At 44.3% G+C, this 17447-nt stretch overlaps 1 protein-coding gene across 8 annotated transcripts in view; it reads right to left on the bottom strand.

Moving 5' to 3' along the window:
- The window catches only part of rhbdl1 (rhomboid, veinlet-like 1 (Drosophila)), a 57078-nt gene that overhangs the window by 28613 nt on the left and 11018 nt on the right, over positions 1-17447 (bottom strand). For 3 of the 8 annotated variants that reach the window (XM_042398169.1, XM_042398167.1, XM_042398170.1), the window contains exons 2-3: positions 2250-2333; positions 1822-1980 (exon numbers count right to left, since the gene is read on the bottom strand). In XM_042398169.1, the coding sequence (XP_042254103.1) occupies positions 1822-1980; positions 2250-2267 (177 nt within the window). In that variant the 5' untranslated portion in view covers positions 2268-2333. Of the gene's footprint in view, positions 1-1821; positions 1981-2249; positions 2334-3442; positions 3612-15481; positions 16085-17447 lie in introns of those variants that run through there. The other 5 variants (XM_042398163.1, XM_042398164.1, XM_042398171.1 and 2 more) reach the window with 3 other exon arrangements.

Here is a 17447-nt window from a genome sequence, read left to right as displayed (position 1 = left end):
AGAAGAGGAAACAGGAGAGACTTTGGGGAAATGTATAAAAGTCAGAGAGCAGCAGAAAGAAAGGAGAGGAAGACAGAGGAAGGCCGGAGGTAGTTGCTGATGACCTGGTTGGAAATGTCATGCTACATGCGGCACTTTTCCCTGTGGCAGCCTGGAGCTTGTCCCGGAGAACACAGACCTGCAGAGCTCACGCATCACGTGCTTCACAACGGTAGGCCAGATTCACATCAACACGTCTCTAAATTAGTCAGCAAATCTGTACTGGCAGTGCTCATGTGTATGAATAAGAGTCTGTCTGCTTTGGAGACCGTGTGTCGGTATATCAGGGAGAAGGGCAGAAAGAGGGAGTAGTGAGACAGACAGGGAAGTAGTAGCTGCATTAATTAATAAAAAAAATGCGTGAAAGTGTTTGTTTATATGCAAATTTTATGCGTATGTGTATGTTCTGTGTGCATTCACATGTGTGTGCCAGACAAATCTTTAAAATCAGACTTGAGGGTCGATATCTGTGTGAGGCTAGGCGTTCTCAAATTACCTCAAGTTACTGCCTGCTACTACCAATGCTGGACTAATCGAAGGCAATTTGCATTTGGCTGATGGGCAATTTTAAAAGTGTCTCCCTGATGCCATCGGAGCCGAGGCAGGGTTTTTTTTTCACTGCCTGACATATGCTCACATGGAGTGTAGAATAAAAGAGAAGGAAATGAGATCTGAGGGTTCAAGGAGGCAGGTTCAAAATAAAAGGGGGGGTGATATTACATAGGTTGAGTAGGAGAGGGTTGGAGATGAGAATGCATAAAAAAACAACACTTCAAGAATGGCAGAGGAAGAGAGCTGTATACTTCCAAGAAGGAGGGCTGCACTGTGGAAGAAGAACCTCAACAGTGATTTCTCTTTCTACCAGCAGAGGCCTCAGAAATGGGACCTGCTCCGAATTGAGTGGCCTCGTGTGGCCTTCATTACAAATCATGGGTGGCACAACACGAAGGGAGAGGAAGAGATAGAGAGAAGGGGACACAGATAAATAGAGAGGGAAAGTAACAGAGGAGCAATAAGCTTAAGGAAGTGAAAATATGCCAGGAATTGCATTGCGTTGCATTAATCACGGCGCTTACAACCGTACGGCGCCAGGAGCTGAAGGCAGGTGCTCATCTACGTGCACAGAGAGAATCAGCCTTTCACATATAAAGCACTACATGAATTTCTAATAGGAATACAATTGTGAATGCAGATAGGCGAAGAGGCAGGGAATGAATTAAAGGAGCCTGGCTTCACATTCAAAGCAGTGGCAAAACAAGACATCTGCAGCTGTAGTTAAGAGAATATAATAGTATGGAGATTATTATTATTGAAACATATAGAATTGCTTTATTAAAGTAGGCCAGTGAGGTGTGTTGTACAGTATAAATACAGCTTCATGCCGCAACACCATATAAACTTCTTCATAGTGAAATATGATTGTGTTTGCATATAGTATCAGTTATGATAAATACAATTTATTGCTTCAATGTTGTCAGCTTTGTGTGGGTGTTTTCTAGTACTTGCTGTGCACGGTTTGTGAGGTTAAGTGTCTGGATTTACCGACACATTAACTGGAAAGATTGATCCTCCTTTTGCAGGACAACGACCTGAATGGCTGAGTCAATTTTCACACCGGCAAAGCCTGCTGGCTCTGTCTGAATCAATTCTGTAACCTTTCTGAAACCCAACAAAAGTGTGTGTATATGTGTGAACATTTGCGTTTGTGCTGCAGGACATGAAATGCCATATTTAACTCGCTCTGCATTGCTATCTGTGTACGTGCATCTGGTCTCCACTCACCAGCTCGATGAGCTCCTGGTAGCACACCTGTCCCTCTTCATTGCTCTGGACCAGAGCTAACAGCATGTCCAGCTTGGACGGGTCCAGCTGCAGCTCATGGTGCTCCACCAAGCTGGTGAAGTTCTCCACTGCGATGAAACCGGTGTTTTCTGGGTCCAGCTGGAAAAACAATAGCCCACTCTCAAACCATTGGGAAAAAAAAACTGCACGGTAACAGTTATAATGAAGATGTTTCTGTTTTATAATAATAAGCAGCACTGCAGAGATAAAATATCAGTTTGCCCTGAGGGGGAGAAGTTCATAGACAGCTGAGACACAAAAGATACACAAACGAGAGCTATGGGGCTGAAGGTATAAGCTCAAACAGTGAAACCAGTATTAATTAAGCTGTGTTGCATCTATGATGCCTTTGAAAGAATTAGACCTGCCTTAAGAAACAGCCCCATTCAACCTCATTAAAGGAGCAGGTCTGTCAAAGAAAACAGCAGGATGGTTGTTGTTGTTGTCGGGAGCTGCAAGAGAAGACAGGCAGGCATGTCAATCTAATATGCAGTGACCTGCAGCTTCCCTGAAAAAAATCCCTTAGCATTAAATGAGGTTGACTTTTCAGTCTTTGTTTCTGAGTGGATGCTTCATTTGACTATGTGAATCTGTCCTCAGTCACATTTGCTCCCAGTCAGTGTGTTTTTTATAATCACCACTCACTCACTGAGACCCACAACCCCATGGGTTATTACTGCTGATGCTTGTATGCCAGCGCTGCTCCTCGTAATTGATTTAAGCGAGAGAGTGTCATAAAAATAGCTGAGTGTAGTTGTCTAAAATAGCGCCTGGTTAAAAATGGCTTATAAAATATAGGGTGTGCATCTATGCTTGGTTTATGTAATGTGGTTTTTTTGGGCAGCAGGCTCACGTACTTATTACTTGATTTTCTTCCCTTACCTAAATGCAGTTCAATTGCTCTCCAATGGAGCGTTAATTTCTCATGCCAGCTCTCCTTAGTGCATCTGACTGTGTTTGTGAAAATGTGCCTGAGGACAAACCGGAGCAGTACAAAGAGACCACATGGGAAGAGCCCTTGCTGCTTCTCATTTTACTGTTTCCTGAATGCTAACACAGCCTCATTAGGTTTCAGATAGTAAACCAACAGCCTCTTGTTGCCCCAGGGAGGAGTGAGCTTTCAAATGTTGCGTCAGTGTGGAGTCATTTGTGCTGGATCATCGCTGCCCATGTCATGAGTCCACGAGAAGAATCCCATCTAGGCTGCCTTAGTCTGGACCCAGCCTACTCTGACATGGTTAGACAAAGGCATTTCGCTGGCTGCATGAAGAGGGCGGCATTAAATTCTGCTGCGCCGTGTCGGTCTCTACTGCAGGAGGCTCAAAGCTTAAAGCTCTGCTGCTCAACTAAGGAGCAAAGAAGATCAATCAGAGAATCCACTGGTGTGAGAGTGTGTGCATACGTGCATGTGTCCTCTTCTCAAAATGTTTACTGTATGTGATTTACTTCCCCCTCCCGACACTGTTTCCAGGAGTTTTTACAGCCATTTAGCTGAACACAAGCATCCCTTTAATTCCATTTAATCTGCTTTTTTTACTCCCATGAACATGTGTTTATTCACCTGGGAGGACGCAGTGGAGGCAGGAACTAATGGGCTAGTTTTGATGATGCTTGACTCAGGACTTTTACAGGGACAGTGCATATTAATGAACATTGCTGTAAATATGCCAAAATTAGCCAAAAGGCTAGTTTTCATCTGTAGTCCCTGGCCAGATGTTACAATAGGCTCCCTAAAAGTAAAAGAACAAAACAAAAAAAGGTAAAGATAAAACACAATTATTGACATAGGGTGCAAGCAGCAACTGATGGTAAAACACTGATAATGTTAATACAGCTAAAATGATGTGAAAACATTGAAGCAAGTAGGCAGTATCTAAAGAAGCATATAAAACATGAGGCAAGCAACAGGACAACATTAAGCAGCGTTAAGCAAATATTAGTTTATTTATTTATTTATTTATTTAACCTTTATTTACCCAGGCAAGTCATTAAGAACAAATTCTTATTTACAATGGCAGCTTGGCAAAAGGCAACGCCTCTTAAGGGAAGAGGGTAGGGGCGAAAAAGAAATGTCAAAATTTAAAAAGACAGCACCACACATCAGTCAACAGTCTAGCACACAAGCATCAGGCAGGTAGCTAGCAGACAACAGCATCAGGCAAGACAACAACAGAACAAGAGTAGCATACACAAGCAGTAAGACAAACAGGCAAAGCAAAACAGCAGCAGCAAGAGAGCAAGAAAATGCACAGGACATCAGTAAGCAGCAGACAGACAAGGGTCAGGGAAGATTAGTGGGTCGGGAAACAGCTGCATGTATCAGTGAGAATGTCCATAATAGAGTCTTTAGTTGACACATGCAGGCAGTAGCCTACAAAAGCATATAGTACATGAAGCACACAACAGGACAATATTAAAACGCAGTGTTAAGCAGTTATTAATGCTGTGTCCAGCAGCTATTGGCACAAAAGCAACAGCTGCTGGACATGAGCTCCGAACATGTAGCTGTGGCTGGTCCAAGGTAACATCTATCTGAGACCTAAAAATACACCAAGGCCGGATGAAATGCCTGAGACTGGGACCTTGCATTGACCAGTATCTCCTGAGAGAAGGGTCAAGTCAGTCAAGTGAAGCTCAGCAGCAGGACACAACTCACAATTAGGGATGCACGATATTGGATTTTTTGCCGATATCCGATATGCCGATATTTCCAACTCATTGTGCCCGATTGCCGATGCCAATACCGATATATGCACATATTTTTTTTTCCATCTGGCTAAGTAGGCTATTATGCATGCAAGCATAGATTGTGCTAAGTATGATCAAGAAAGACAATATCTGAAGGAAGAATTTAGGAAGACTGGATTCAGCAGCTCAGCATCAAAACTTCTATGAACCTGCCAAGTGGGTGGAGCAGTAGAGTTTTTATTGAGTTCATTAGACAGACAGGATTAATGTGTAGGATTTAATCTCTGGTCCACACTCTGGAGCAGAAGGTGGTGGTAATGTGCCTAATACGCTGGTTGCCATCAACAACATCTGAGAACCTGGAACTAATCCAGACACAACACGTGATGAAGAAGAAGATCCAAGTACACAGGCCATATGTGAAGTGGCCAAAGTCCTGCAGCAAAAAAGAGTGGGAAATTGTCAATGCAGATATGAGCAAGATCCTGGAAGGACTTCAAGGAAAAGCAATGAAGAAGCTGGAGAGGATGAGCGATCTGATTTATGAACATGGGGTAGAAAGGGTCCCAAGGGACCCAAGAGAGCCAAGGAGGAATAAAACAACATCACCCAAGTCCAGAAGGCAACAAGAAATCAAACGCCTAGTCAAGGAGAGAAGGGACTTGAGGAAGCAATGTAGGAAAGGTTCAATGGAGGGGAGGGAGGGAATGAACGTCCTGCAAACAGAATCTATTTTCAAGATCTGCAGTTTTGCCTCACAACATCAGAGTACATCACGTCATGGCAATCCCTGGAAAGAGGAATAATGACAGAATGCACCATCTACCCACTAGCCTTTACATGGTCATGGAACTGATCGTCAGAGGATCCAAATGGGTGGTAGGAGGAGAATGCCTGCTATCTGGACAACGACTACCTTCCATCCGCGCCTATATGGTTGACATGACCACTCTGACCATAACCATCACAAGTACAAAGCGACTCCTGGAAAAACTTCATTCCAATATAAAATGGGAATGGATGAAGATTAAATCCAGCAAGTCCAAGACCATTTCTATAATCAAGGGCAAGCTCAAAGACCAGAGGTTCAACATTGACAGAACACCCATACCAAGAGTATCGGAGATGCAAGTGAAGAGCTTAGGGCGGTGGTACTGAAGGAAGAAACCATCAAAGGCCTTGCTAACATAGACAAGACCCTACTTCCAGGTAAGTTAAAACTTTGGTGCCTGTAGTTTGGATTGCTCCCCTGTCTGATGTGGCCTCTGAGGATCTATGAGGTTCCCATCACCCAAGTCGAAAAACTGGAGAGAACAGTACATTCAATCAGTACATACACCAAGAAATGGCTTGGACTCCCGCGATGCTTCAGCAATATTGGCTTGTATGGGAACGGGGCTCTGGAACTGCCTATCACTAGCCTTATTGAAGAGTTCAAATGCTCCAAGATAAGGCTGGACATGACCCTGATAGAAACTCAGGTCGCCACAATACAGGTGGCAGCTCCCAGAGTGGCAGCAGGCAAAAAGTGGATCCCATCTGAGGCGGTTCCACAGGCGAAATCCACTCTCAGGCATGGAGATATTGTGGGCCAAGTGCAGCATGGAAGAGGCGACTTTGGGCTAGGCACAAGTAGACTCATATGGCACAGAGCAGAAGAGAAGAAGAGCCCAGAGGAGAGGGCTTGAACACCGGAAGCTTGCCTGGAAGGATCTTTGGGAAATGGAAGAAGGAAGATTCAGCTTCATCATCAGAGCCATCTACAATGTTCTTCCAAGTCCCAAGAACCTGAATCAGTGGCTTGGGGAAGACCCATCATGTCCCCTTTGCCAAACACCAGCAACCCTACGGCACATACTCACTGGCTGCAAGACCAGCCTCACCCAAGGATGCTACACCTGGAGGCACAACCAGGTCCTTCGGCAACTGGCACTGGTGCTGGAAGAAAGGAGGACTAACAACAATGCCCTCTCTCCCCCAACCCCAGGCTTCTCAAACACTATGGTCTTTGTACCAGCAGGAAAGGTAACAAAGAGGTCAACTGCAAAAAAAGAATCAAGCCTACTGAATACAGCATGGGATTAGAAGATGAAGGTCTATACAGACCAGAAGCTCACCTTTCCACCAGAGATCATTACATCCAGTCTCAGGCCAGATCTGATCCTGTGGTCAGCCTCACAAAAGGCCCTGTTCATCATAGAACTGAGGGTGTAATGGGAGGATGCAATTGGTAAAGCATACAAACGCAAAAAGCTGAAGGACTCCGATCTAGCAACTGAAGCATAACAAAAAGGCTGGAGAACACAGGTACTCCCTGTGGAGGTCTGCTGCAGGAGTTTTGTGGCCATGTCAACCCCCAGGATGCTGAAAGGGATGGGAGTCGAAGGACAGGCCCTCTGAAAGGCTACCAAGTCACTTGCAGAGGCTGCCTAGTGAAGCAGCAAGTGGCTCTGGCTGAAAAGAAAGGACAAGAACTGGTTGGCAAGATGACCATCAGCCAGCAGGAGGGATAAAAGCAGAGGGGAGTGCACCTAGGATGCCAGGTGTCACAGTTGAGCCCTTTGGAGGTAAAGTGGGCCTATCAACAAAACACTAAAAAAGGAGGGCGTCTGATGAACCCAGTGAAGCATTTACCCCTACCCCCACTCAAGGAATGATTGCCAATTACAACATGGGACTGTAAAACCAAGTCCTATGAGCTCAACATTGAAGTGACCCATATTCGTGTACAGGTGAAAATGGCCTCCTCATGGTATTGCAAACCCAGTCACTTTGCAAGAAGGGAAACTGAAATGGTAAAGGATGGTAAGAGGATTCGCATACAGCTGACAAATTGATCCGTTTTTATGGGGAGCAATGTGAGGATATTAGTTGCCATTACCAGTTACCACCAATTGTTCTTCTGCTGGTTATGATTTACAGTCCACATAAACAGGGCTGAATAATTGACAGAAGAAACTTGGACTCGACTGATCCTGCTGAGGTCCTGTTGATGCAGGTTATGATTTACAGTCTGAATAAACAGGACTGAATCATTGACAGAAGAAACCTGGACTCAATTAATTCTCCTGAAGTTCGGTTACCACTAGTTATGATTTACAGTCTACTTAAAGAGGACTGAATCATTGGCAGAAGAAACCTGGACTCAACTGATCCTCCAGAAGTTCTGTTGCTGCTGATTTACAGTCCACATAAAAAGGACTGAATCGTTGACAGAAGAAACCTGGACTCGATTGATCCTCCTGAAGTTCTGTTGCTGCGTGGGCCTATCAACAAAACACTAAGGAAGGAGGGTGCCCACCTGATGACCCCAGTGAAGCTTTTTGATTGCCAATTACAACATGGGACTGTAAAACCAAGTCCTATGAGCTCATCTAATCAACAGTTGAATCAAACAGGCGATACAGAGGCCCACTGATCATGAAGCAAGCAACACATACAGTACATGCGAAACAACACATGAATCATACTGAGAGCTACACAAGAAACACAAACCACAATGGACAACACATGCAAGTACAGTAGTTGGAGAAACATGAGACAAGTTCACAGACAGACTGGAAGTGTTTCTGGCAGCAGCAGAAAGGAAGTGTTTTTTTGTGCCGACAGATTTGACAATCAATGAGCCATTGTTTTAAATGAGAACTAAATGACTGGTATGTGTTGAGTTTTCTGATATGTGTTAGAATAGAGCTCCACTCTTGTGAGGCTCGGAAAGAAAAGGCAGACTGACTAAAGGCACTTCTCCTAAGTGGAATAATGCAGTCCCCTCTTGTAACTCCTCTCGTGATCCAATATGAGTTTGTTCTTATGCTAACAAAATCTCTGAGTGGGGAGGCATTTACATGCTTAATCAAATTTTCCCAGTTTAGGAGGTTATATTTCCTTAAAATTACACAACGGTGGAAATGATTTTGTTTTTTTTGTCGAGAGTTTTAAGTGTCTGTTTACACAAGACTAGTGGTTTCAATGTAGTGTGATTAGCCTGTGACTAGCTTGTCAAACAGTAAGTCATGTGAGAGAAAATCATTGAGTGCATGTATATCTTGCCACTTCAATGGTCATGTAATTTCTTATGAATCTGAATTTGATCCATTTACAGACTTTTTTTTAACCTGTGCCCTGAAGTTGAGGTTGGAGTCTATCAGAATTCCAAGGTATTTTAATTCTTTTACAACCTGTAACTTTTCTCCCAACACAAAAACATCTGGTTCTACAGTAGTGTCATATGTCTTGGTGAAGAATATAACAAGAGTTTTAGACGCATTTAGTTACAGACATTACTGATTGAGCCATGTTGTAACATTGACCATTGGAGTTTGTGAGTTTGGCAGCAACTCATGCTACCACGTATATACAATACAGTGTTGTCAGCATACATTTGGATATCAACCTCAGGACACACAGATGTCAAGATTTTTATATGTAAACTAAATAAGAGTGGGCCCAGTATGGATCCTTGTGGGACACCAGTGGACAAACAAAGGGCATCTGATCAATGGTTATGTATTCGAATAGATCGAGATCGGTTTGAGAAGTATGATTCTACTCATTTAAGGGCATGAACAGAAAAATTCAAACTTAGAAGAACTCTGTCATTCACAGTATCAAATGCTTTCCTGAGATCAAGAAACACAGCATCAACAACACCACCTTTATCCAACAGTGATTTGATTTTTTCTAAGAAGAAGCAATGGGCTGTCTCTGTTGAGTGGTTGGCTCTGAAGCCAAATTGCATTGGGTATAGGGGAAAGGAGTTATTCAGGTGGTGTATGATTTGTTCAGCTACCCATTTCTCTGCAACCTTAGACATTATAGGTAGGATGCTGATGGGCCTGTAATTACTGGTAGAATGGGGATTGCCAGATTTGAAAATTGGAGTAACAATAGCAGACTTCCAGGCTCCTGGGAACTTTCCCTGGGATATCAAGAGGTTAGTGATTTTGGTGATGGGATTAGCTGTTGTTTGTTGTTGTATCCATTCCAAATACCTACTTTGCTCTTGATGGTTTGGATTTTGTTAGTTATGATGCTGTACAGTAACACAACTCTCAGTAGTAGTAAAACCTTACCTACAGTATATAAAATATCAACCACGGTTCTATACACAAAATCATTGTTGTCTCCAAGGCATTTGCTGATAGCACTCTTGACTTCATGCACATTGTTTAAGTGGGGACTGTTTACATATGAAGGCCAACATCCATAGAATGCGTGACTATCTCGCTCTTGGTCATTTTCCCACACACACTTTAACACTCAGCTCTTGATTGGCTCAGCCTGATAGCCAGCAATCTCAAAGCAGCCTGACGCACGCATAAAACCAAATTCATGAACGAAAATGAGCCAAGACGTGAAAGAAAACAAGCCCAGGTCTATTTTTAGATAATCCCCTTAACTGTGTGTTCCATGGACGTTCGCTAAAACACGGCCCCATTATTCCCTTGAGGCATGATGAGCAAAATGGTACAGACATGGCCAGTGTTTGTGATGTGTATGGCACCACGATGACATGTGGGGAACAGAGGGAGGAAAGAAAGCGCAAAAAAGACAGCAGAGAGGCATGAAGTGCAAAAGGGGAGAAGAAGGTGGGTGGTCGATGGATTGAAAAAAATGAAAAATGATGAAGTTAAAGAAATAGTGGAAGAATGAGAAGAGTACAGAAAGAGGCGAGAAGAAAAGAGACAGCCAGTAAACCAGAGAGGAGACAGAAATGAAACGGAGACACACAGAGAATAAAAATGCCACGCCACTGTCTGTTATTTTGTGCGTCTGCCGAGCCCAGCAGTCTGGCAGTGAGTCCTCTTCTTCTCTATTCTATAAGAGGGCTGTGACACACTCCAGTGCTCTGCATGCACTTGCCACAGAGGGGAGATAGATCAGATTCTAATGTGCTCCTGGCTCAGCCCAGGCTGACAGGGGGAACAGAGAGCCACACTGGGGACGTCTGATTACTGTCAGCCTCCATATGTCAGCACATCACTACACATACAGCAGCAGCAACAGCGCAGGCACAGAAGCACACTGTATATGGCTGTGCACATTTACGCAAACCAAGTGTTGACGCTGAGCTGTCATAGAGCACAGATACTATTCCCTTCATAGTCTGACCTTATTCAGGGAGAACGTTACACAGGGGAGACTGTCTGCCGAGGATACAAGGAGGTGGAGGATTGGCTCTTGTAGCCAATTAGGGTTATCAATTAGCGTGATGAGGTACACTGAGATGAATGAGTGTTGGCAAGAGGAGCCTGTTTTTTTTTTTTCTTGGGCAGGCTGGTGACGCGCATGAACGAGGGAGGGTGAGAGAGATGGAGAGAGAGAGGGAGAGGGAGAAGAAAGGGTTGAAAGGAGGAGGGAAAAAGCACAGAGGGAAGCAGTTATCGAAGCGATCCAACACTGGTGAGGGCGACACTTTGACAAGCTGCATGCGTTGCCATGGTTACGAGTCGCCTGTGTGTCATCCCTTTCTTGCATTTCCCCCCCTTTTTTCCCGACATATTGGCGTTCGAGTGGCAAAGGAAAGACACAAAAGGGGGGAGAGAAAGAGACGATGAAAGCAGGGAAGGATACAGATGCCTGTGAAGGAAAGGAAAAAGAGAAAACAGATGGAAAGAGACCAATGAAATAAGAATGAGGTGGTACTAAGAGGACAGCAGGGTTTAGTTGTAAAGGGAAGCGTGGTGGGAGATTATGGATGAAGGTGGAGGTGTTAAACCAGAGAGAGTGACCTAACTAGGCTGGCTCAGGAGCAAGTGGGAGGAGATGGATAAGACATTGGATGGAAATGTATACATGGGTATGAGGAGGAGGAGGAATGCAAAGAGGAGTGGAATGCTGACTGCGGGGGAATGATCTCAGTGTTAACCCCCGAGACCTCTATTACCTTCAGTGCAGCGACTCTGACTGACCCAAGCCCACGACTGACTTATCAGTCTGTTCCACAGGGACTCAAAAACTATCCCTGCTGCTCAGGGGGCAAACCACATAACCACAGCCATGACAGACTTACAGTCAGTGAGCTGAAGCACAGCCAATTTTTCATCCTACATGCAGAGGGCTGTCACACAGCTAATGACAAGGCCCTCTGGATGGAGCGCTAGGACAGTTGTAGCTAATGCTGCACATTGGGCAGGAAGTAGCGATGAAGAAGATGGTTACAATTTTCATGCATTCACTTTGTCAGCCAATTCAAGATGGCAAAATTGTACTTGTTTTATCAGGCTGTTCTTGTTTTTCTTCTAATAAAGGTAATCTTATTAGAGCTGAAACTCAGCTGATTGATCAATTAGTCTTTCGGTTTTCTTATGATAGTAAATTGAAATTATGTGGGTATTGGGCCATTGATCCGACAAAACAAGCGATTTGAAGGCATTGTTCATTATTTTCTGACATTATATAAACCTAACTATAATCGAGAATATAATTGGCAGATTAATTGTCAGTAGTGTCCCTAAATCTTATTACCTTCTACAGACTTGATTACCCAAATTAAATTAGGACTTACTTTTTTTCGAATAGTGCTAATAGGGCTCCAGCTGACTTGAGGCATCCATGTTTATATGTAATTCAATATTAATTACCACCTGGTAAGATATATAATTAAATCAAAATTGAAGTATTTTGGTGAATAAAATATTCATAAACAATTAGGCAAATCAATCGAAAGGTAGTTACTTTCATAGTACAGTAGAAAGCAATGCAACATACCACAACAACATGAAAGATTTTCTACAAACTGAACATTTGTGGGCTGAAGCTACAACTTATGATGCCAAAAGTAATAGCGGTTGACAGTTACATTCTCGTAGTTAAATAAACTGTACTTAGTAAATAAAATGGGAATGCAGCACGAGCGCTGGTATTGTTCCCAGTCTCAGTGCTAACCCGGTGGCACAGACCCAATACTACAGATACTACGTTGGACTCTGTGAACAAGACCGTCAAGCTTTAACAGGGCAGTGTATCTGCAGAGGGCAGTGGCATTTACAGGGCAGAGCATATTTGCATGGCATCAGATAAAAAACCCTTTGAATTGTCTTTGCTGCCCACAGGACTCACGGGTGTTCACCAACAACTGGGCCACTGACTATGTAATTATTACAATGCATGTTCTGCCCTGCTGTTACCATCATTACACTTAGACTTCACCATGGTTGAACTGCCGTAAGATCTAAACCACTCTCTCCTCAAGTGGAGACTGCTGAAGAGAGACATCCAAGGAATTTTCTTTGACACAAACAATCATCTAACCACATTTCCTGGTGTTTAAACACAGCACAAACAGCCAGAGGCATTTTTCAAATACAGCTCAATGCAAATTAGCATCAGAGAATGATGAAAGGGGACAGCGTGTAAGAGCCTTATTCTTTCTGCTTGACATAAATATGTCAAAATAGTATTCAGAACCCCAGGTCCTTATGGGAGAGATATAAATAAGCCAGATAAGAACTGAATGGTAAACGGGGAGATATTCACAGACTAATGATAGCGTACTTTAGTGGCTGAGTGCTGCCGACCATCAAGTTGCCTTATCAGTGGCACTGCAACAGAAAGACTATCAGAGAAACTGCGTCTCTGTGTGTGTGCGTGCTCTGATCATGAGCATATGTGTGAGCTGGGCTAGAAATAGCCTGAGCTCAGCATTGCAACCTCCTGCAGTCAAAGACTAATAAACTCACTCATGTTGCCACTGTTGCTTTTTCTTTCTCTCCCCCTGCAGCATTTTCATGTGGCTGCAATATCCCTTCTCCTTTAGACCTGCAGAACTCACACAAACTAGGTATGCTCAGTCTTTTTTGGGGCAAAACACCTCATGCTGATTTTATAGAACTCCAGTAATCCCCAAAAGCATTCAAGTTTAGATATACTGGTTAGTGGGCCAGCGGTAACTTAAATCTTAATGATAAAAAAAATGCAAGGTTGCAGGTTAAAGACACTAGACAACTGAAAACAATTAAAGTGAATGAGTAATCCCCTTCCTTTACTGCACCTGAGATGCCCTTAAGCAAAGCACTTGACCTCCAGCTGCTCTTGTGGGTTTGCTTAGAGGCCGGAGGGACACTGTGGTCGTTGTGGGAAGCCTCACATGCATGTGACAATATAAATCTGAGGCAGGGCAGTGCTGAAAAAAACCCAGAATCAGACATGCTCTGCAAAACATTTTCCTGGATAAAGATGAGAAAAAAGTGGCCAGTGTTTAGGCAGGCAGCAGGCTTTGTTGAAAACAAGCTGGCCTGTTCCTAGTCCAAGAGGTGTTGGCAGATTTCACTTCATTCTAATTTAATTAGAGAGACCTTTTCCAAATCAAAGGCCGCCGCATGGAGACTCAAAGGTGGAAAAAGCGAGTCGTCAGCCGGTGTGAGTGATTTTGTCTAGACTCTAGCTTAATAGGACTGCAGTCTGCTCAACTGTGGCCTTGCAAACTGTCTATATGAACATACTGACACAAGCAGAGTAAACCCCATGATCAATAAAACAACCAGCCGTTTACAGTGTGGAAATATTGGCTTCATCTCCAGCCGAAGGACCTGCTAGATCGAAAATGGATATTGACATAGATGAGTCAGCCTCTTTGATTCTGCATTAAAATGTGTCCATGAAGGAATATGTATTGTTGAGGTATCACTAGGTAGTTGTTATGACTGAAGTGCTTATACAGTAAATGACTCACCAGTGTGGCCACAGAGCATCTTCTCACCACACTGGAATTCACTCAACCCACACGGGCTTCCTCCACTTGTTATAAAAACACACACACATTCATAAAAATGCAACTGTGCACACACAGACGCACACAGACTCCCTGAGGCTTCTCGAGTCTGTTGATCAATGTGTTGCTGATGGGCCACTCGTAACCCCCCAAACCCTGCAGCAGATAATCAATCTCTCCCTCTTAGACAAAATGATTGCCCAGTCTGTCTGTCAATCAGCCCAAATCCCAATAGGCCATCAAAAACAGAAGACGCATTAGACATCCTAGAGTTAAATACCAGACATGATATCACATATGTCTTCAGGACGCACTAGCCAAATATACACATGCTTTCTGGGTAGAATCTACCTTCAAATCCATTTTAGTGTGTTAATTTTGGAGATGGTAGACCAAAGCTAAATTCAAACATAGATCTGATTGGACGGTAAAAACAGCAGTTTGGCTAGAGAACCAGATGTCAAGAGGAACATTTTTCACTAGCCTAAATATGGCCAACAACATTGTGTTTTTTCTAAGCAATCATCTTCAACAGCTGGACTGTAAAAGAAGAAAAAGTTTAAAACCAAATAGCAGCTTCTATCCTTGGACTTCACGTGCCTCATCACCTGACCCTTGGAAATGAAAAGCTGAATAATCTTGCAATCTTTTGTTCTTGTGACCCCATGATGATAAGACTGGGCATGTGGTAAACGCAGAAAAGATGAGAAAAATCACAAGGAATAACATTTACAGGTACAGACAAACACATCCATGCACGTACAGTACGACTGCTGCAAATGCTCCTGCAGCAGTTATATGACAACTCTTTGTTAATTGACCATTATCTTGTGATTTTTGCCTCATTCTCCAAATAGAGAACACAACAATCAATCCATCTATACATCCATCCGTTCATTTGGATGCACCTCCCTCCCTCCCTTCCTCCCTCCATTTCTCCCTTCCATAAACCATGACACGATGGCCCCCCTCCTGCTGGGGCTCATGATCTGACCTCACACTCTCGGGGGCCCACATGGCTCCATGATGCTCGCATCCGTTGTGTTGTCTCACACTCTCATTCTGTCCGTGCAAACAGCCCCTGCTATCAGTCCTAACATCAGCTCTCAACCCAGCCTCCACGTCTCAATCCCTGGATAGACGGTGTGGTGGCCAGGAGCCCGTAACCATAGAAACCTCTGCCGCTGCTCGCTCGCTTACCTGCTCTTGTATGAGCTGAAACAGGGAGCTTCTATCCATATACTGGCCAGGGAGGTGAGAGGAGCCGCCGAGGACAAGGGCATAGGGAGGAGCAAGAGAGGAGTGGTGGTGGTGTTGGTAAGGATGGGATAAGGTGGAGGGGGATTTGGTTGAGGTAGCAGCTGGTGCCTAAATTGTAGCGTCAGGCCCCTTCGTTGCTGCTGCGTACCCCTTGATGATGGAGAAAACCTGGTCAGCTCGGTCCTGGGTTTTCCTTGCTGGTGGTACTCGCTGGAGTAAGAACCGGTGCTGTGTGGCTCCGTGTTGGTGCTGAGTGTGCGGACGGTGTGCAAATGGGCCGTGACTCTGCTCTGTGCCAGTGCAGCGTGGCGCGGCGGTAAACCCAGCTTCAGCAGACGACAAGCAGGCACGCAGGCAAGGCAGATCCAGCAGCTCTCATTCACTCTCCTCCTCCTCCTCCTCGCTCTCCTCTATCCCATTGCACTGACTGCTACCTCTCTCTCTCTCTCTCTTCCCTCTCCTCATACACACACTGCATCGCCTGCATACCAATGAGGCAGGGGAGGGAGGTGGCCTCTCTCTTCCAATTGCAAAAGGGGAAGGAGTGGCCAGGGGCTGCGGCTCCTCTCCTCGCTACAAGTAAGGCGTCTCAGGGAGGAAGCAGGGGATGGGCTCCACTGCGGCTTTGCACTTACTACTGGCACAGACCCCCCCACCCCCCTACGCACGTCTGGTCTGTTACTGACAAGCGCGCACACACACACACACAAACCCACACACTGTAAACAAGACAAAGCTACTAACACACAGGCATATGGTAAAATCCTAACCATGTGATGATTGTGTTAGTTTTAGGGTTACACAAGACAAAAGGAGATGAGTGGTTTAAATAGCAACAATTGTCAAACAGACAATATGATACTGATGAAAAGAAAACTATGGGCTGCTAGTAGCCTTTCACATCTCTGTGCTAATTATAAGCACTGGCACATTAGCACATTGTACGCACTGCTGCACAATCAAGCCCACTCCCAATACACATGCACAAATATAAAATTGAATAAGACTGTTTGGATGGCTCACTGATCCTCCAAAGCACCAAAATGAATACTACAAAAATAACACAAGGCCAGAATGGTCCTGTGCACAATAGTTCATTATAAGTAATACCACAACAAAGGCTCTTTTTATGTTAATCTGAAGCATAATAAAGAGACTGGCGTGCAGGGAGCAGAGCACGAGGGTCAGAACATACCAACGATGAAATGGAACCTGTTAGTGTTCATGTGGGCGGCAGGCAGTGGCTGTGCTTGATTTTATTGAGATCCCCGTTTAAGAGGTGGCCCGTTTTCTTTCTGCACAAATCCGCAGTGACCCCTCCTCCTCAGGACAATGGCGATCGAGGGGGAGCAGCAAGGGGGACGTAAATCCTAACTCATAAAAAAGTGAAAAAGCCTTAAATGCCCTGGAGATGATTGTAGCTGAAGACGCCGTCAGGGTTGTGACCCGGTGGCGACTTCAGTTTAGAGATTGCGGTTGAAGCAGGGGTGTTTCTTCTCCTGTGAGATTTACCACCAACTCTCAGCTTCAACAGCGGTTTCTGGCTCAGTGAAAAACAGTGCCTCTGCCTGTTTAAGTACCATGATTGCACCAGATGTTTGGGCTTTAATTTCCTTATAAACAGGAGGGCTTATAAACCCTCCTAAATGTAAGAATATTTCTTTAAATATCTGGAAATGTCCTTTGCATTGGCTGAAAGTGAGGCTTCTCGGTATATGAAGCCACGTGTAAGTGCTGTATTTTGTTTTAATGGATTGGGCCTTGGCCACCTTGAACATGGCAGAGCTCCCAGACTTTTCCTTTGTCACCTTCCATTATGCCCATCCGACACTCTCTTGTTTAAACAAAACCTTAATAACGACCGTCCAAGTCTATAGCAATGACAGGATTTCCCTCTCTGTGTGGA

Source organism: Thunnus maccoyii, chromosome 20 (assembly GCF_910596095.1).
Source record: "Thunnus maccoyii chromosome 20, fThuMac1.1, whole genome shotgun sequence".
NCBI classification, from domain to species: Eukaryota; Metazoa; Chordata; class Actinopteri; order Scombriformes; family Scombridae; genus Thunnus; species Thunnus maccoyii.
This window is presented reverse-complemented; position numbering and strand designations above follow the sequence as displayed.